Consider the following 22,529-nt stretch of genomic DNA (forward strand, 5'->3'; position numbering starts at 1 on the left):
GAGGGAGCAGAATATAAGTACTTTAATACAAAGATTCTAGATTTTCATTGATATTGGAGAGGTTGGTTGTATGTTTAAGAAGAATTTACTAATAGAGTATGATAGCACTAGGAGATATCTAGACTCTGGGGAGCCAACTTCACAGCACTTTGATTGAGTTAAGAATATGATATGCTAAGATAACATTGGAAGTATTTTATTAAAGAATTGTTTATACATTAAATTGATTTAATTGATTTAAAAGGACACCTACATTTGTTTTGACATCTTAGAGATGCATATTTAAATTCTTATGTTTCTACTTTTGTCCAAGAACTATATTGTGCAGGGAAGTTTTCTTCATTGATGTGCCCTATTTCAGTAAATGACTGGGAGCACTTTATGAAAAAAGAATAGAGGTCTAAGGGAGGAGTTATATATTGAATTAACAGTAGTTTTGGTGAGGTTGTGGTAGTTTACAAATAGATATAAATAATTTTACTAGTCCACAAAGATGTATTTATATCCTTCTCTTTTTAATAACCTGACTTGTATAACTAATGATGAAATACAAATTCTCCTTTGCATTCTATCACAAATTTAATGGTCTATAGGTAAGGCAATATATAATGTATTCACTTATCATCTCTTTAACATCATTAACTGTTTGTTTTGGTTAACCTTTCTGTTCCTTTTAGAGTATGTATGATTTTAAACAAATAATGGCCAGCTATAATTTTCACTTAGAAATTAGCGATGTAGGAATGCAATTTTAATAATCATAGGTCTGCTTATTTCCCTCAAATATAATGTATTCTTCACTATTCTTATTAAAATGGCCAAGTTAAGCTTCCCAAACACAAAATTTAAATTTGGCAGGAAATTTCTAGGTCATTTGTTGAACCAATACCTGAGCACAGAGATTTTTTAGTCATCTAAGCCTGTCCTTCAACACTTCCTGGAATGGGAAATTCATTAACTACTGAACTTTTTAATAGCTCAGATTTTCTTTTTTATGTTGAGCTCTAATCTGCTTATCTGTAGCTTTTAGTCTTTGCTCCTAGTTTTACTTTCTGGAACCAAGTATAGCTAACAAATTAACAAATGGAACCCCACTCTACTATATGATAGAGAAGTTTAAATACTTGAAGATGACTATAATGATCCTTTCAGTTCTTTACTTCAACAAGATTTTAAACATTTCTAGTTCCTTCAACAGGTCCTTAAGTGATGTAGTTCAAAGTCATTTCATCATTCATGGACATTCAATAGCTTGTCAATCTCATATCTAAAATTATGTCTTCAGAACTGAAAACATCTCCTAAACACAGAATCTAGTGGAACAATTTCCTTTCATCCTCTAGATACTATTCTTTTAACACAATTTAAGATTGAATTACAATGGAGTTACATCCCATTGGCATTTTATTTATGTGAAAAATAAATTCAAATAGTGTTGAAGTCTGGTATTCCACTCAGTACAAAATCCTCGTAAGAAGTAAGTATGATCAATCAAATCAAATTCTTAGATTTGCCACTTCTAAAAACTCATGCCTCATTCTTTATTTTAGTCTATTGCCACTCTGTTATGATATGGGCAGAATTTTTCACCATCAGATTTCTGGAGTTATTAAGAATCTTAAGCTAATGTTTCAGAATTTTTTTTTATAACAATATTAAGATTATAGTATAAATTATCTTCTTGGTTCTGCATCTGTTCATTCAAGTCTTCCTAGGTTTCTCTGAAAATATTTCCATTTATCTCAGAACAATAGTATTCTGTAACATCAATAAATCAGATAACCATTGCTCAATTTGTGAGTATCTTTGAGTTTCCAGTTCTTTAATACTAGTGCTTCCTTTCTCTTTTCTGCATTTTGAAATTGTTAAAATTCTCCTACCTTTTTTCGTATTTCCCCCTCAAATCATATGGATCATTTATCGTAAGATATCCTCTGGAAATTGTGATTTCATAGGAGACCTGTTTCACAAATGAAACTCCAGCATCCTTTCTGGGAGATAACTTCATTCTTCATCTTCTCCTTTCCCCTTTTCCCCCAGAACACTTGATGTTATGGTTAATAACCAGGGTATCTAGGCTATTTCTGCTGGTATATTCGAAACATATTTATTATTGAAAAGATCCAGAGTCATGTTCTTTATATCTTGTTGCCCAGACTAAGGTCAGTGAGCTGGAGCAAGAGTTTTGCTACTTCCTGTGTTGAATTGGACTTTATGAAATTGGATGGATAGATGGATGGACCGGTGGATAGTTGGAAGCTGATGACAGCCATCACCTGAAGGAGAAAGGAAATTCTCAGGTCATCAGTTCAGTCAGTGAATTGGCTTAGATTCTTCCACGGGAGGAAGAAAGGATCACTGATTTGGAGTGAGAGAGGAGGGAAAAATCTTGCTTCATTTCCTCATTTGTAGCAGTCTCATTCCCCCTGTTTTTCCAGGGGATATACACAATCCATTCAATTTGAAGTTCTAAGGAGACTGTGAAGGGGGTACTTACTCTCTGGCTTGGGGTCTTCTTCAAGCTCTATTTTTGTTCTTAGCTTGATATATCATTGTTCTCCCTATTACCTGATCTGCCTGCCTGAGAATAGAATTATGACTAAAAACAGTAATATAAATGAGGTTTATATCTTGTTAGTTTATTTTTATTTCTAGCCTTCCTTTCTACTGAGCCTTTGTACCAGAAACAACCTCTGCTCTTTGCTGGGCTTTTAGATGAAATAGTTGGCCCTGCTAGATTTGACTTGAATCATCTGAATTTCTGTGGTGATCTTAGGATTTGGTCCCCCATGGGTCACTGAGGATCAGAGCACTGGATTTAGGGCTTTTAATGGCATCTCAGGATAGAGTTTCAGAAATCTTATAAATGCTGTTCCAACATCCTCTCCTCTAGATTCCTGATAGCCTCACTGATTTCTTGGATGAGGCTTCCATTTTTGCAGCCTCCATTCATAGAGACTTGGAGCTGTACATATCTCTGGCTCACCTCTTTTCTAACTGGGAGGTTGCCAGGTTTCCCCCCCCCCCCCCCCCCCCCTCCTATGCTAGTACTAGTGGCTCTTTTCCTCTTGCTCAAAGACCTTGGCTAATTTTGTAAAATTGTTGGATGGATGGCAACTATAACAAGTTGCTCTTTGGATTTCTTGATCATTATTTTGCCTAGAGCAACTTTTAAGTTTTTGCTGGATAGCAATTGGGCAGTTGAATAACCTGCTTCTGTTCAGATATCTTGCTATTTATGTTTTATATTTATTCTCCATTTTGTTATTTTTATTTTATATTTATTCTCCATTATCTATTAATTTCCTCTATAAAGACATGGTTCCCTTATATCATTGTCATTTTTGTTTGTGCCATTAGAATTTTGTTCATTAAATCATTTTCCTTATCTTCCCCTTTATATAATTTCAGACTTATAGGAGCCTAGCTATTTTTTCTCTGAACTCTTAAAAATTTGATCTCCTAGAATCTGGGATTGTAGAATATTATACATAGATTTAAAATTGGAAGGACTTTCAGTGATTTTTCATCTACACCTTTTATCTTACAGGAGGACACTGAGGTACAGTAGGATAAAATATTTGCTTCATTTTTATCTGTAATATATCAAGAACTCTAATATGGAATAATCATTTCCTTCCAAGGTTCCTATTATTTCTGCTCTGATGACCAGCTCCTCTTTAGTGATTAGAATAAGAGCTAAATAGTTTCCTTGATATCACTGTTGTCTCTGGAAGAATAAGGATTTCATTAAGACAAGTCAATTACTAATTGACTTTTAGTACTTTAACTGCCCTGAAATTTTGAGAATACATTTCCCTAGCAATTAAAATAAATCATTGAAAATCTCAAAATCTGCTTTACATACATGTATGAAATAGCTTTTTTACATTTCCTTTCAGTTTCAGTTTACTTGATGGTTTTCATTAAGCAGCAGTATCTTTTAAAGAAATCCTTAACGTCCTTAAAGTTCTTCATCAAGATATAGTCAGGTGCTTGGAACCTCAATGTAATCTTAGAAATGGTAAGACAGGATTAAATTAAAAATCAATGAAAGGAATCTAGAAAAGATGTTAAATAAAAGGAACTGGAAGGAGTAGATAATAATTTTGAGATATAATACTTGGATAGAATTTAAATTAGTGTGGTGCAATAGAATGCTGTATTTGAAATAAGAAAGTTCTGCATATAAATCTTGCCTCAGATACATCCAAAATATGTGACTTTGGCAAGACACTTAACCTTCCAAGGCCTCAGGTTCCACATTTGCAAAATGAGAGAGTTTAACTTAATGATAATTTAGGTGCCTTTCATATCTAAATTCATGATTCTGTTGAGGTATCTGAAAATATCAATATTGATGGATCTGTTAGCAAGTTGTACTCATGTAGTCAAACTTGAGCATTTATTTCCTTTAACTATACCTTCTTTATAAATTTATCACTTGTTGTAGATGAAAATTACATAAGCAACAAAAGAAATATACTTCCTCTAGTGTAGATTATAATCTATATCTTCTAGTTTCATGTAACACTTGTCTAAATCCTTCTTTTTCTAGTTCTTCACTGTGGGTTCAATGAAGTGTAAAGGGCATTACTAGATTTTTTTTGGCATAATGTAGATACCAGTGAAATAAGTTAATTGTCCTGCAATTGTCACATGATTTGACTTGTCCATCTCTTTTTTGATTTATACATCGTATCTGGCGGATGACATTCTTTACTTCTTAGTCAAGCAATCAATAACTGTTTATTAAACTCTTACTATGTGCTTAGCATTTTGCTACGGAGTCAGAAATGAAACAGTTCCTGCATTATAAGGACATTTACATAAGTAAGCGGATATAAATATACATGAATTTGGATTGAATTGATGTTGTGGATGAGGAAACTTCCTCTACCAATACAAGTGGGCATCTTCTCTGGAACTTGGAGAGTTGCCTAATACATTGAAAGAATAAGTGATTTGCTAAGGATAACTTAGAGTTGTGTGTCAGCTGATAGACTTAAACTCAGGCTTCTTGACTCCTAAGAATAACTGACTCTATACTCTGTCTCTATCTTGTTGCTATATACAAAATATATGATGAGTACAAGTTAAATTTTGTGATAGGGAAGATCATTGGTAGCTGGCAATATAGTAGCAACCTTCATGTAGAAGCTAATACATCTTTGGAATTTTGAAGGAAATGGGATTCTAAGAGATTGAAATAAAGTTTTAAGTATATGATACTTAGTTTATGACCAGGTAATAGTTAAGGAACAGAGAAAAGAGAATATCTCATGAGAAGAATAGCAAAAAGTCCAGTTTAGCTAGACTTTTTAGTATAGTTAGCTATTCTGTATAACTTAGAAAAAAGTATAATAAGGTCAGGTTGTGGGGAAAAAAAAAAAGGTACCTTTGATAGAAACAGGGAAGTTTGAAGAAGGATGGACTTTTGAAAAAGATAATGGAGTTTGAAAAAGATAATAGAATTGTTGAATTTGAATTGGTTATGAGATATCTCTTGGAATAATATGTTAGTAGTTAATCACGTAGGGCAAGAGCTCCAGAGAGACCAGAGTTCCAAATATAGACTTGGTACTATTTTGAATAGAGATGACAATTAAACTCATGGGAATTGGAGAGGACATTAAGTGACAGAGAAAGTTAGGGGATATAATATGCATAAGTCAATAGAAGAGATTGAGGAGCTATTGGATAGGAGAATCAAGAGAGCATTATCATCAAAATCTATAGGGGAGGGTGGTCTGCATGTTGCAGAAATTTCAAAAACAATAAAGAATTACCCCAAATCATCAGATTTAGCAGTGAAAAGATCATGGTTAACTTTGGACAAAGTAGTTTCAGTTGAATGAGGTAGAAACCTACCCAATTCATATATTGCTACTCATTCATCACCTCTCTCTTGCATTTTGGGTTAATTGAAACTTTAATTCTTCAGAAGTTGTGGTTCTTCATGACTCATAGCTATACAGTATAGAAGGATAGTTATGCTAAAATAATGTGCTTTGGTTCTGGAAAAGGCATGGAGTCATTAAGCTTACTGCTTAACTTCCCAAAGCAATTCAATATTCTGTATTCTTTTTTAGATAAGGTCTAAGACAGATCAACATCTGTCTGTTATTATCTAAGTATCCTCTGTGTCTAACACTGTGTGTGTAACATAATAGGTGCTCAGCAAATGTACAAATTGAATTGAATCTGTAGCGTTTTTCCAAGATATTTGTATTGTTGAATCAGATATATGCATTGTCTATCCTATTTTGATATTTGATGTTTTTTTTTTTTGCTCCATCATATATTCTTTAATGGATGAAAAATAATCTTCTTATTTTCATGGTAATATGGATACTATCATTATTTACACTAAGGTGATTATTGATTCAAATATACACAGCTCCAGAAGGTGTTTCCAAAAGCCAGCAACTTTGGATGCAGTCTGTAATTGTACTCTTCAGTGGAGAATTTATGATTTAAGATAACCTCTTAGAAGCTATATGAAACTCCAGTAGTTTTTTGTTTTTGTTTTTTGGGGTTTTGCTGAGGTAATTGGGGTTAAGTGACTTGCCTAAGGTCTCACACAGCTGGGAAGTGTTAAGTGTCTGAGGTCAAATTTGAACTCAGGTCCTCCTGACTTCAGGGTTGTTGCTCTATCCCCTACACCACCTAGCTGTCCCAACTCTAGTATTTTTTTAAGTAAAGGAAGAAATCTCTTAAATTTGTCTTTATGGTTTAAAAAATGCCTTCTTTTAAATGCAGATAGTAATGAAAGTGACATGTTATGAGAACATCTGGAAGAAACTAACAAAAAAGTGATAAAGATAGAATAGTGATGATAAATATGAGTGAACATTATTATTCAAATTGGGAAAAAGTAAAATTCCAAAATAAACATGTATTTTTTGGTATAATAAGTGCATACTTACTTTTGTATACTAGCCTTTCTAAATTCAGAAAGATTTGTCATGAGAAGATTAGCTGATTGATGATGACTTTTTTTTTTTTTTTTTAGGCCATAGCAGCTCAGGAAACATTAATATGTGGAAAGATTTTTATGCTGTCTTGTTAGAAGATACCATCTTGGATATCTGTAGTCTTTAGAAGAATTAATGAATTTACCAAAATAATTATTCTTTCCTTTAAAAAAGATTATCCAAATATAGAGGCATTCTATATTCTCACCAGTTTTCCCACTTTTCCCATGTTGTTTAAGAAGGGGGAAATGGAGGAAATCTTCATCATTGGAGGGAGTAGAGAATTCTCAATGAGGAAATTTCTGTTTCATTATAGATTGCAAGCCTGCTAAATTATGGTAGAGGGATGCCTAGAGCACCAAGAGGTTAGTTGAGACTCACACAATCCTTTTCAGAGACAGAACTCTGTCCATGTTTTCCAGAATCTGAGGCCATCTCTCTGTCAACTACACCTCCTTAGCATATTGCCAGTGTACTAATGTTGTATTTGGTTATTATCATCTTTGAATTTGGTATTTATCATCTAGAAAATTAATTTTCTTGGCTTGCTTTAGTTAAGTCAGTCAGCAATCATTTATCAAACAGCATCACACTAAGCGCTAGGGTTGCAAAGAAAGGCAGAAACATTATCCTTTCTCTGAAAGAGCTAATAGCCTAATTGAGGAGACAACATGCAAAAAGCTTATGTACATACAAAATATATGCAATGTGGATAAAAAGTAATTTCAGAGGAATGACAATGTTTTTACTTTAAATTTAATACAACATGTAGTTGTACATTCTAGGTACATTTTTCCTTTTCTACAGCATTGTTGTTTTCAGGGTTCATACAAGCAGAATTTCATTTTAATATTCAAGTTTAGATAACAAGGCTATTTTTTTCTCATGATCCACATATAACAGTACTTTGCTTATGTGGATTCAGCAAAATCTGCTTCTAGTTCATTTGTTAGTCAGTATTATTGAACAAACTACTGTCCTTTTATGCTAAGATTTATTGATGATACCGGTATTTGAATATAATGATATTTTTGTCCTTGAACAAATGCTTGACCCAAGAGTTTTTAAAAGCTTTGTCCAATCTTGTTATAGTATGTCCAATTGGTATTAATTACAGTATGAATTTTGCATGGAGTTGATGAAATGGTTTGATTCCAGAACTAGCTAAATAGATTATGATTACTGCATGAATTTCAAATGATCTAGAAGTAATGTGATGGCTGGGATCTAGAAAGAAGACAAGAAAAAAAAATTAAGCATGCGGTTAGTGATATATGTGAATAAAACCCCAAATTTGGTGATATTCTTTTTTTTTTTTAAGTTTACCTTTTATACAGATCTTTAAAACTAGCAATAGAATCATCTGTATATGTTTTAGTTTTTCACAGCGTACTTTTAGTTCAGATTTTATACACATGGAGCACACATTTCTGGATATTTGAATTTTGTGAGCTATATCAATTTTTTTAGGTGACAAAACAATGGAGATTTTGTTCTTAGAGGTTTTAGTGCTTTTGTCTAAATGGTTTTGGTGGTGTCATTAATAAATGATTATAGATTTTAGAAGTTCTTATTTATGTGTTATCTCCCTGCCCTTGGCCAGGCATCTTAGATCCATTCCATGTATATGCCTTTATATGTACAATATAAGAACTATTTTATTTTTTGTCTTTGCACTTTAGGACTTAAAACATAATTAGTGCTTAATAAATGCTTATTGATTAACTGTTTAGAAGCAGTGTTTGTTGTCAGAAAGATTTATGGTTAGAAAAAGAAATGAGCTAGACATGTGGCAATTTTGAGCAATAATGAATAGATAGACAAACATCTTATTAGTAGCCTTGTGATATCAGAAAATCTGAGGAGACTTTTGGCACTTTGGTTTAAATTTTTGTGAAGTACTTAAAATTCCTTGCTAGATATAGTTAGGGCAATAAATTAAAGAAGGGCCTATTTTGTATTTCTATTTTCTGCATTCCCCACAAAATAAAATCTTACACTCACTCCACAATTACAATACCATTTGTGTATATGTGTATATGTGTGCGTGTGCACGTGCATGCACGCACAATATCAGGTTTTCTGCTTTCTTCACCATCTGTACCAAAGAAGAATCAGTAAATTTAGAAAGTCAGGAAGCATTCTGTGATTCTGTGACCCACTCTTCTTATCCCAGAAGTGACAGGATATTCTAGCTAGGAAATCAGGTCCAACCATGAAATAGTGAATTAAGACCTCCAAATTTAGTTTTTCTTTTTTCTCACTATTATAGAAATGTACAGTTTATTGCTGTTTAGTTATATCATGTGATAAGTATTCTACAAACATTCTTTTACTGGTAACTTAAAGCTTTTGGATAAAACAATGCTGCCATCTGGTGTTGAAAAAAAAAGAAAAAAGCTAATTCCTTTAAAAATTATTGAATTACAATAACATTTATTTTAATGTATTTCTGGAACATGTTAGGAAAATTAGCCATAATAACATCATAGGATGAAGAGAAATACTTATTTTGATAATTAAAATATCAGATATTTTTGGTTCAAGTATTTTTGAGTGCAGAAAATTTTCACAGTGCGCCTAATATTATCCAAGAATCTTTTTTGCTGTAATTAATTCCTCTGAGAGTAAACTTTCTTATCATTCCTTAAAAGACCAAAAAAATCTTGAAAAACTTGAATCATTATTAACTTTTTATAAAATAAATCCAACATTTTCCTTCTTTTTCTTTCATAATTGATGTGTCATTTTTCATTTTATTTTGAATATGAATCATAATTTTTTTTGCCTGTGTTTTTTCTTCACAAGCACGCCTTTCATATAATGATAGAGGTAAGATACATTATTATTTGTGTTATGGTTGTGACTTTTTTTTGTTAATTTATTTTGTTGCTTCCTTGTGTATCTTTCATCGCTTAAAAATTGTAAGTTTATTTTTACTGTATAACTTTTAGTGCTTAAAACATGGTTATTTTCACACAAATATTTTTGTCATTTAAGAGTTTACCAAAAGTTTTCATATTTATAGTATCACATAGAAACCTCTACTTCTAGCATGTGGCAACTAAAAGCTTTAAAAAATTAATCAAACAAAATAAAAGTTAAGGTTGTCTTTCTTTCCTCAAAATCTTATTTGGCTACTTTTGAGGAGCTTAATTAATCCAAATTCAAGATTTTAGTATGTCATTGAGCACACATTTTTAAAATGCTGTCTCTTTGATTCAGCATCATATCATAGATTGTTGACTTAAAGCTAAAAGGGACTATAGAGGTAATCTAGTCCAACTTACTTACTTTGTAGGTTATGTTTAACCCAAAGTTACTTAAAATAGAATAAATAAAATAAAGATAAAGTAAAAAATATAATATGGATTTGAACACTGGTCTTCTAAATTCCAAATCTACCACATTATCTCATTAACTTTAGCTTCAGGTCTATATTTTCAAGTTTTGTACTAATAAGAATAATCTATTGACCAAAGAATTTGTGGTGATTAGTTTGGGGTGTTTTCTATTTATTTTAAATTCAACCTTAAATAGAAGAAACTACAAGGTGGTAAAGACTCACATCATAATATATGCACCAAATGAAGAGGTGATAATTATTTATTCCTCTATTAGAAAAATACTGATAAAACAGAAAAATTAGCTCATGTTTCCCACAAAGCAGAACTTTATTTATAGTGGACTGAATGAATCTGGAAGGAAGACATATTTAGAAGTATCCATTTTAATCTTGAAAATGACAAAAATTTCACATGGTAATTTAAGACCCAGATAGGGAATTTATAGTGATTCATAGGATTCAGATCCATGCTTTTAGAGATTTTTTATCTGAATCTATCCATTTTATGAGGAAATTGATAACTCTCAGAAGAGAAGTGACCAGCTAAGGCTTTACAGATATTATATAACAGAGAAGATACTGGTACCCAGTATTGGAGTTTGTATTATAAGCACTATGATAATATTGTTGATGTTGAGAGCTTTTCTAAAAGAAGAAAAAGTGTTTTTTTTGTATGGCTGGATTAAACTATATTTCATGTGCTGCTGTCTGAATGCTATTGGCAGGTACATGTGTTAATTCCGAATTTGATTGAGTTTAAGTTGTTTTTTTTTTTTTTTCTTTTGCTCAAGACTATTTAGAAAAGTATAGGTGTACATGTGTGTGTATCTGTATAGACTTCTATTTTTAATTGTAGGGAGAGTGTTTTTTCCAGGTGAAACCTTTTGCTTTTGTATATACATAACAAAATTGTGGTTCTCTATGAATTTATGAAAGGCCTCTTTCAATGTCTTGATGCCATATATAAAATCCCAAAGTTTTTGGTATAAATTGATATATTTGATGTTACTCAAGAACATTTCATATATTAATGCTCCAAAGAGCACCAATGGCTCAAAAGAATTTTAGGGTTTAGATCTAATTCAGTTTCAGTTGATCAAGGATGGACAGAAGCAGCTACACCCAAAGAAAGAACACTGGGAAATGAATAGAAACTGCTTGCATTTTTGTTTTTCTTCCCAGGTTATTTATACCTTCTGAATCCAATTCTCCCTGTGCAACAAGAGAACTGTTTGGTTCTGCACACATATATGTATCTAGGATATACTGTAACCTATTTAACATGTATAGGATTACTTGTCATCTGGGGGAGGGGGTGGAAGGAGGAAGGGGAAAAATCGGAACAGAAGTGAGTACAAGGGATAATGTTGTAAAAAATTACCCTGGCATGGGTTCTGTCAATAAAAAGTTATTTTTAAAAAATAATAAAATAAAAAAAAAAGAATTTTAGGGTTTAAAAATATCTTCTAAATCTCATCTTGTCTAATTTCTTTTGTTTGGAAGAAAGATAAACTACAGCCCAATGAGGTTGAATGAGTCAGTGGTCATGTAGAAATTAATGTATTTTCTCTTTCTCTTTTCTCAGTCTAGTATATACAATTAATACTAATACATAGAGAAATAGAATTAATCATCTAAAGAGTACTGAAAAATCCCTTGATTTCTTATATACTTATCCACTGATTTACTCCCATCCATACCACATTCCAGAAGGGATAGATTTTTCAGAATATTTACATGTTAAAAAATACACATGATTAGTGTTATGATACATAGTTTTTTTCCCTAAGTATTGCATAATTACTTATTTTTAGCCTCTAAACCCCTCAGATATTGAGAGGCCTTGTAATTCAGAATTACATTTATTGTTTTAGTTCATTCAGTGGGTTCTACAAGTAACATACTCTATTGGTTACTTCTTAGAACATTTGAGAGAAATTTCAAGTATTTGTAATTTTTTATTTTGTAAAGTAGATTGTTCTCGTCTATGAAAATTAATTGATCTTCCTTTTCAATTGATTTTAGTTTCATAGTTGGTAACAAATTGAACAGAACTGTTATATATAATGATTTGGAAAGTAGAGAGTAATACTAATAACAGTACTAATAGAGGTACCACAAGATAGTAGTAGTGCCTTTAGAAAATAGAACTAGATTTTGACCAGTCTTAAAAAAACAGATAGAAATGAAGTTAACATAGGTTTGGAACCTTAACAAAGCTTGAAAGTTTAGCAAGAAATGGTGGGAAGCGAGGGGCTCTTTATCAAAATTTTCTTTTTAAACACAGAAACTGAAAATTATTTTGTTTCTTAAAAATAGAAAATAGGAAAAGTTGCTTAATAACACAAGAAATTTGTGGTAATAGAAAAACTTTTGTGTCTTAAGGGTAAATTAAATCCCTTTGAAATTTTGTTTCAACCAATACCTTGCCTTTAACATCTTCAAAAAATACCTAGTAGATCTTGTTAAAGATATAGTCATTAATTAATTTTATATATATATAAACTATAGTGAATAGAAAACTCAGTGTTTAACTTCAGATCTCTTAGACTCTTTCTCCATCATATACCACCAAATATTTTGTCTTAAAGTCTCTTTGTGTTTTCTTTAATTTCCAGAATTCTCATAAATCTAATCATGGTTTCCTTTTTAATTCATCCATATTTAAATATTTCAAGATCTGTTATTTCAGGGGTGTGATAACTTTCTTCATATCATAATGTCATCATGAATTAGGGCTTAGTTTTTTTTGGTTTTTTTTTTTTTTTTTTTTTTTTTTTTTTTTTTTTTTGTTTTTGTTGTTGTTGTTGTTACTTATTGGGCAACAATGATTCCTTTCAAACTTAAGTTGGCCAATCCTTAGGCCAACATAATGTTATATCAGACCTGTACTTGAAGCTTTTCTATTAATTTGCCAGACCTTGTGTTGTGTTGGTAAAACTTTTGAAAGCTTAGCCTAATCTAGTCTCATATCATGTGAGCAGAGGAATCCATTCCTAAAAGAGAAAAGTCTTGAACTTAATGTAGGTTTAGTCCTTTCATACATTAAACTTTTATATTTGCCTTTCTGTTGTTTGTACTTAATTTTGCTTTTGTACATACATGAACCTTAAAGACTGCCGTTGTTCAGTTTTCTTCTTCTCTAGAAATCATGTTTTTTGAGAAACTTTTTACCTGACTTACATTTTCATTGATGCTATTGAATTTAAAATATTGCTATCTTCTGCTCTGATAACCATATGTACTGGAGGTGGGAAAGGAAAGAAAAAGTTAATTTATCCCATCTATGAAATAATTAGATTAAATAGAATCACAAAAGTTCTTTCAATTTATTCTCTTGCCTTAGAGTAGGATTTCATTTAAAGTATCTTGGAAAAATAATTGTTTGCTCTTGTTCAGGAAGGAAAATATTAAACTTTTTTGTTAAAATCCAATTCACTATTTCATAATGTTCCTATTGGGGGCAGAGTAGAAGGATTTCTAATTTGTGTCATGTAGTATACAGTTGCTTTAGATTGACATTTAATGCTATTGATTAGTTATCTCTTCGACCCCTATATCTAGCTCAAATCCCCTTTATTCTGTCATTAATTTTGCCTTGCCCTTTCTTATATCAAAAGTAAAGAACTAATTCATATACTATGAAGCTTTTGTTAAGTATATCCTCCTTTGGCCTTTTCCTTTTTGGAGGACTAAATTACTACATTACTTAATTTTTGCCTTTCAGTGCTCTTAATCTAATCTTTTAATCATTTCAGTGACTTTTCTCTGGTTCTTTTCTAAGTTTCCCACTTAATTGCAGATACCAAAGTAAGCAAAGTATCATATCAAGGCATACTTTGGAATAGAGGAAGATTCCCTGGTGATCTAGAGTTGGCTTTGAAGTTAATTTCAAGGGTTCATATCCTGCTTCTGATATATATTGTTTCTGTGACCATGGTTCACTTAACTGAGTAGTGTTCTAAACGACTCTTATAAGTTATAGGAAAGGATGCTGATCTACATTGGTAGAGGGAACTTCCTCACCTGGGCATTTCCTGAAAGTACAGGTTCCTATCACTGTTATTTGTACAGAATGTTTCTCCAAGTATTCATGAATCACTTTGTGTGGGCATGCTCACTCCACTAATCACTGATTAGTGGATAATCTTAACGAGTAGTTACAATGGAAAAATTTCATCACATGGTAGCTAGACTGCTAGGGATTGAGCCTCCAGGTTTAAGTTTGCTGATCCTAGGAAAACAGACATACAGTTTCTTTTTTGTACCCATACTCAAAACTTATTCATATTCAACTTGGTTGTAATTTTCTATTATGTACATCTTTCGATTGAATGTTTAAAAATCCCCTCCTCATAATAATGGTGTAATGCTAGATTTGGCATCAATAAAACTTGCTTTAGATCCCTGGTCTGGAACTTTGTATCCAGGTGGCTATGGGTAAGCCAAATGACAACCTTTTTGACTCTATAAAATAAGTCTTGTAATACCTCTACTATCTCACAAGATTGTTATAGTACTCAAATTAGATAATGCACATAAAGTACTGTGTAAGCCTTAAACATTTATATAAGCATCATTTATTAAGTCCCATTCTGATATTTCAAGGTGACATCTAGATGGTTTCTTGTAGGTTCTGCCAGTGAGTGCAATTTCTTAAAAGTTCTCCACTATGTTTTGAAGGTTTTAGAAATGATCCTGGCAACATACTTTTACGTGCTTTCCAAAGACCAACCTATCTAGTTAAGAAGAATCTTATCACCAGTGCTCTAGCCACTTGGTGATGAATTCCTTGGTTTTGGCAGTTGATGAAATAAAGAAAACTACAAAATGACCTGTAGTCTTCTTTGATAGCTGTGGAGGCAGAAAAGCCATAGGGGCAGGGAAGTAGTTGTTAATAATACAATTTTTAAACTGTCTCAAGAAATTAATATAATTGTTAGTTACCTACTCTAAATCTGTGACTTTTATCTAATGACCAGTGAGGCTACAAATTGAATCATATCAATCAACGTAGGCATCCTATCACATCAGTCTTGATTGTAAAGTAAATCTGAAGACAAAAGAAACTTGCAACTAAAGGGGAGGATGAGTCAGATCCTCATTGGAGATTCAAATAAATAAGTTGGTAGAATAAGTTTAGATGTTGGTCAACATACATTTGTTAAGCACTTGCTGTGTGTGATGAGCAGCTAGGTGGCACAGTGGATAGAACTCTGGGCCTGTAGTTAGGAATACTCAACTTCTTGAGTTAAAATCTAGCCTCATATACATAACTGACTCTATAACCCTGGCTGGGCAAATCACTTAATCCTGTTTGTCTCAATTTCCCCATCTGTAAAATGAACTGGACAAGGAAACCACTTCACTATCTTTGCCAAGAAAATCCCAAATAGTCAACAAAGGTTTGAACAGGACTGAAAAATGACTATGCAACAAATACCAAATGTGTTATTAGGTCCTGTTTTCAGTACTGGGAATACAGAAAAAGGCAAAAATAATACCTACTTTTAATGAAATAACTAATTAGGTATGTACAAGATATATACAGAGTAGTTGGAAGATAATCTCAACCAAAAGGCACTAGCGGCTGGGACTGGGAAAGTTCTGGTAGAAGAAGGAATTTCAACTGAATCTTGATTGAAAATTAGAGAAACCAAGAAATAGAGGTGAGAAAGGAGAATCAGTCAGCTAATAAACATTTATTAAGCACCTGATATGTACCAAGTATCTTGCTAAATGCTGTGCTAAGTAAGCAAAAAAAAAAAAGTATCTTTTCTCAAGGACTCCTGATAATGGAGGAGATAACAAGAAAACAAATATGTAAACAAGATAAATCAGGAAAAGTTAAAAGAAGGAAAGCCCTAGAATTGAGAGTAGGAAAGATTTCCTATAGAAAATGAGACTTTAGTTGGGATTTAAAGGAAGCAGGGGAAGCCAATAGGTGAAGCTGAGGAGAAAAAGCATTCCAGGTGTGGGAAGGATGTAGAGGTTGTGGTGGTGCTGGGACAGCCAGGAAAAAATGCTTGGAACCAAGAGATGAACTATATTTGGAGAACAGCAAGGATGTCAATGACATTGAATGGAAGAGTATATAGTAGAAAATAAGGTAGAAAAGACTGGAAAGGTAAGGGATGACTAATTTATGAATGAGTTTGAATGCTAAGTAGAGGATTTTCTGTTTGATCCTGGAGATGGATAGGGAGCTTTTGGAGTTTATTGAATGAGTGGCAGGGGAAAAGGTGATGTGGTTGGACTTATGTTTTAATATAATCACTTTAATGACTAATTAGTTGATGGATTAAATTGGGGAAAAAGTTAAAGCAAGCAGTTGTTGTTGTAGACCACGTATGAGATAATAAAGGTTTATAACCAGAATGATGGCAGTGTTAGAAGAGAGAAAGGAATGAATATGAGATAATCAATAAGCCTTGGCAGCAGATTGGATTGTAGGAAATGAGAGATAGTAAGAAGTCAAGGATTAAACCTAGATTTCAAGTCTGAGGGGCTGGAAGGATGGTGTCACCTCCAGCAAATATAGAAGTAAAAGAGAGTGGATGATTTAAGAGAAAAGCTAATGAGTTACCCTTAACAAATAAGGAGATTTAGGAGGTTTAGAGGGTTTTGGGGAAGGATAATGAGTACTATTTTAGACATGCTATCTTTATTATACTGGACACTTAGTTTGAGATGTTTAAAGGCATCTTAAGATAGGAAATTGGAAGTCAGTAGGGAAGTTAGAGTGGAATAGATAAATTTGAGAATCATCAGATTAGAGATGCTGATTAAATCCATGGGAGTTGAGATCACTAAATGAAGTCTTGTATGTAGAAGGAGGAGATCAGAGGTTCTCCCAAGACAGAACCCTGTGGAAAACAGGGGTATGATCTGGATGAGGATGGAGCAAAGGAAACTGATAAAGATTCATCAGGTAGAAGGAGAACCGAGAGAAAGTGTCCCAAAAATTTAGAAGAGAGTATTAAGAAAAAATCATTCTCAATGTCGAAGATTAGAGAGGGAGAGATTGAGAGGGAAAGGGAGAGAAGAGCAAGTGTCAGAGACTATGAATAGCTCAATAAAAATCTCAAAATTAAATTGGCATATACTATAATGCATTTTGCCTTTGAGCAAAGCCAGTCTAGGCACAGAGAAAGGCAGCAAAATCTATTGTGGGAAATGTATTTCAGATGTAATTAATGAAAGAGGTAAAAGATTTGAAGATGGTACAGAAGGCTCATACTACATTTCATGAATATTTTTCTTTAAGAAGAGTGTTTGGGAAAACTATATAGGATAAGAATTAAGTAAACACAAACAAATTTATTTTCTTTTGACAAATAGGAAATGATCATCGATCTATTTATGGTCACCCCACTGATTAGTTAAAGATCAAAATCAGTACCAAGGAAGAAGAAATAATAAATATGGAGGCTAAAAAATAATGTGTGAGAAAATCCAGGAAACTTCAACCTGACTTATTTAAACAAGTTACAAATGACAAAAAATGTAAAATAGGTAAAAGGGTGGATATTGAAACACTATTCTTATTTTCTAGTTAAGTTTAATCAACATAGTTCACTTGACACAATTAGCAGACTACAAGAACCTAGGAACTGCCTCAGCCTGTAAACATTTGATCTCTGCCAGGCAGAGAGATTTGGTACCCACAGGCAATACACATTTGTTTATAAAATCTTGCAGAAGGTTATGGAAGATTATGAGCAGTCTCGCTTCATAAGACATTGAGAATCAGTAGAGAGAAAAACAAGTTGTCAGAAAACTTGGCAAGAAGTCCAACTAAGGCAGATAATCCAGCAGGCATTTAAGGATGAAATTGGAAAGAGTGCAATGCATAGACAAAAAGTATAAAAGTACTTGTCAAGATTTCTGAAGTAAACTTTCTTCATCAATAGCAGTAGAGCTACTACATTTGAACTCAATATCTCTGATAAAATCTTAACATCATTGTAAGGAAGTAGAAACAACCCTTACTAAAATAAATATGAGAAGAGTAGCTGTGCTGGACCAAGTATATTGCAAAGGAAATCCTTTCTAGGGGCAATGGAAATGTAAGAGTATTTTTGACAGATTGATTCTGGGGAAAGATAACTAGTTGCTTAGGCAAAAAAATCATTTTTCTTCCATTATTAAATAAGACTGCTGAGGAAATAATAACAACTGCTTGATTCATTTCCCTTTTTTCCCCATCTCTCCAAAAATTTTTTGAAAACAATCTAATATGATTTGGAGGCATCTTTGAACATCTGAGAAGGGATCTTTAAACATATAAGAAGTAGACTTGTGCAAATTATAATCTCTGGTAAACTGCTTTATTAGCATAGAAATGTACTGTGCTATAGTATAGAAAGGGTATAAAAAATACTGTGCTTACTGTTTTTGGATTATTTAAGAAAGCATTTGACTTAGTAGAACAATACCATCTTAAAAAGGCCTTCTTCCAGCAAGACATCTCCCACATGTCACAATTCCAACAAAATAGCTTGAAAGATGTAACAGATAAATTTACTTAATGATCATCTGATTATTATTACCAAATAAGACATAATCTGGGGAGTTTTATCTTTCCTAATGTTTGCCACTGTCATAGAGAATGTTCAGTTCCAGGGCTAAAAAGGTCCTTGTAAAAGAGGGCTTCCAGATGTTTCTATTCTCAGATAACTTTGAGATGATGCATCAGATCTAGAAACTTTTGAGAGCTCATTAAGGGAGATCCATAATAACTTCCATAGCATTTTTTAAGCACCTATAAAAGTACTTTGATATGGTAGAACAAAATACTTTATAGGATCTTTAATGGATGAATGTCTTCAATGCACATTTTTGGGTCATGTGATATTTCCTGAGAATTCTAACATTCAAAGATGACTTTGTTCAACGAATCTGTCTATTAATATAAAGAAAGGCATGAAATAAGCTAGCCATAGATATTTGTCATTGTCATAGAGGATGTTGAGCATCTGTGTGGAGGAGAAGGATTCTTTGTGTGTTTGGGAAATGGTTGACTGGAGAGTCCATGAAGTTTGTCTCTCGTAGATTGGCAATATTGATAGATATTGAGTTGGGAACAAAACTAAATGCTAGAAAAACAATGTTCTGAATTGCTTTTGGGAAATTGCCCAGTACTTTTAATAATTAGATTTTTTCCAAAACAACAGTTCTTTTTAATATTGATATTCTTTTGGTAATTCTATATGACTGTGAATCAGGAAGGTGCAACCTATAGACATTAAGATGCAATTAATCAAAGGACAGTGGAACTATATGAGTAGGCTGCAACCTATTATTAATGAAGAATTGTATCAAAGAAGTGAGGTAAGGGAATGCATTCAGAGACTTAGATGATTGGAAAAGGAGATGGGTCATTAACATGACAAAAATGAAAATTAGTGAAGAAAACCTCTAGACATTTTGGTGGAATACCTACATAGGATTGATGGGAAGATGTGGACAAAAAAGAAATGAGACGAGAATGTATGAATAAGTTGTTTAGTGATAGAAGCAGTATCTACACAATGGTACTATCAATTTGACAAAGTACATTTTTACTAACAACTTTTTAATGGTTGTAATACAGTAATGTTCCCCACTTTGTAAAGAAAGAAAATGAATTCTTGGTATTTAATTGATTTGCCCTGATCACACAGTTGTCTCCAAGTCCAATGCTTTTTCCACTATACCAGTATTCCCTTGAGAAACAAGGGACTTTTATGTGCCAAAATGAAATTGTGGAATATGAGTAAAAAGACAACATTCATGATTACTTTATTTGTACTCATAGCATCGCTTTTTTTTTTTAAGTTGATAGCCCCTTTCTGTTAATCACCTCTCACCTCCCCCTACATATTAAAAAAAAAAACAAAAACAAAATGCCCAAACTTCTTTGCTTACCATTAACAGCTAATTATTTCATAGCAGTATGCCTTTAGAGTACTTCTTGGCCAACGGTTGTTTATGTATCATAGACTTGGATTCTAAATCTAATCCAATCCTCTTATTTTACAGGTGACTAGACTAGGACCAAAGAAATTGTGACTTGACTTTTGCTCCACAGAAGCAGTTTCAAGATTAAACCTAAATTTCCTGCCTCCACATCCCATGTTCTGTATCTTCTTCATTGTGAAGGCATGAAATACTAGTTGGAAAATTAGATTTAGGTTAGTTAGGGAAGGATATGTGTGAAGACATTTATTTCTTCATATTAGTTTGTGCATATTATTCCTTTGTACACATAGATATAAAATCCTTTTGACAGTTTTTTTTTTTAATACTAAATTAGATCTAAGGCTTTACTAGGCATTCTAGAATAAAAGGTAGATATTGAGGAAGGTCCTTTGAGAGGCAGCTACAAGTTACTGATAATTTCTTATTCTTTGTACTTTTAATATTAAATATCAAATATCATAAAGTGTACAAAACCTGTTAGTACAAAATTTCTTAATATATTCTCACATAGAAGGTGTTTTTCTTTGAAATGTTATTTTATTGGTAGAAAGAAGAATTTTGCCATGTTCTTTTATTTTTACTTTTTGACTCTAGCTCCAGTATAAAATGATCTTATGAAAAATTGTCACTTAAATTTTTAGGTTGCCTTCTTTGTTGTGATGACTGCAAATTGTTATTAATTGAGGGATCTACTTTTGAATATTTTTGTAAAATTTTAATTAATGTCATCTCTATTCTTTTGTCACATTACTATTTTTAATTAATACATTTCTATTTTCCTCTATATTTTCAAAGTTTAACATTATGCTATGTTGATTATTCAGACTATTATATATGTATATATATATATTTTTTTTTTTTAGGATCCAGGACCACCCCCACCCTCTCCTCTATTAGGCTTGAAGCCTCTACAGTTATTAGAAATAAAAGCAAGGGGAAGATTTGGTTGTGTCTGGAAAGCTCAGTTACTCAATGAGTATGTAGCTGTTAAGATATTTCCAATACAGGTATGTTAATTTTCATTTTCAATCCTACATATGTCATATTTAAATACATATGACTACAAGGTAGCCTGTGCAACTCAGAAGTGATCTGGAAAGAGAAAAGTTTTAACTTACAAGGTAGTTCTACCTGAGTTGTCTGAAGGTTCTTGTTGATTATTCTTTTTTCTGTTTCCCTATCTAGAAAATGGAACTAGCAGTGCTAGTCTTCCTCTGTTCTTTATAGTGGAAAGAAACTTGTAAAGATTTGGTTTTTTTAGTTCTCCACTAATAAAAAGTGCTAAGTGAAAGTGATGCCCCCAATATATCTTGTTGTCTTGGTAATTAGATTTCTCTTCCAATGAGATGTATAATTATAGTCCAGAAAAGCAAACAATTTAGAGAAGAGAGTAGGTTGGCGTTCAGGGAAATAGCCATTTTGAATTTAAATGTCAGGCTAAAATTTAATTCAACAAATCCTTTTAAAAATGCCTACCGTGTGCATGGATGCTTGTTATAAGAGATGTCAAGAGAAATAAAATACCTCTACTGTTTATTTATCCTTTTATTCTTTAACCACGAAGCAAATGACCTTACACAATCAGTCAGCCTTAGATTCTTCTGTTAGTGATAGAATATGGCGACTTTCCCACACTCTCTCTATATAACACTCTCCAATAGCCTCTAATAAAAATTGCTACTAGACTTGATGTGTTATGCTGAAACTCATGACTTATCACCACTAGAATCTTCCCTTTGTTATCTCATTCAAAAATTGATGATCTTAAGTAGTCAATTCAGAAATAAATTTTTTGAGTGAGTTCTGTGTGATTTGCTCAGTTACATCATTAACTAGGGCATATTCTGATAGATCATTGCACTTGGTGATGCTGTCTTGGGCACAGGAGAGATTGAACACTAATTCTCAATAACAGGGAAGGAATCTGGAATGGCATTATGACTGTCAGGTTCAGCTAAGGTAGTGGATGTCAAGTTTGCCACTTAAGTTGCTAGCCATAATTTGGAATGGGATATGTTTTTGGTTTAATATCTGTTTTAAATCAGAGTATGCCAAAGCCTTAGTATTTAACATTTTAAAACTTACTAAGTTGTTAAAACTTAAAATATTAAGACCTTTGGGACACTTTGGATTTCTGTTCTTTAAGAAAGATTATTCTAAATTAGGAGTGGTTAAGTCTCAGCCTTCATACTGGTAGATAACAAATAGAAGGTCTAAAACTATGTAGAAATATGTACTGAAAT

At 32.5% G+C, this 22,529-nt stretch overlaps 1 protein-coding gene across 2 annotated transcripts in view; it reads left to right on the forward strand.

The window, feature by feature from the left end:
• Positions 1-22,529, forward strand: part of ACVR2A (activin A receptor type 2A) — a 134,442-nt gene that overhangs the window by 85,733 nt on the left and 26,180 nt on the right. For both annotated transcript variants that reach the window (XM_051985830.1, XM_051985829.1), the window contains exon 5: positions 21,150-21,293. In XM_051985830.1, the coding sequence (XP_051841790.1) occupies positions 21,150-21,293 (144 nt within the window). The remainder of the gene's footprint in view (positions 1-21,149; positions 21,294-22,529) is intronic.

Source organism: Antechinus flavipes, chromosome 3, assembly GCF_016432865.1.
Source record: "Antechinus flavipes isolate AdamAnt ecotype Samford, QLD, Australia chromosome 3, AdamAnt_v2, whole genome shotgun sequence".
NCBI classification, from domain to species: Eukaryota; Metazoa; Chordata; class Mammalia; order Dasyuromorphia; family Dasyuridae; genus Antechinus; species Antechinus flavipes.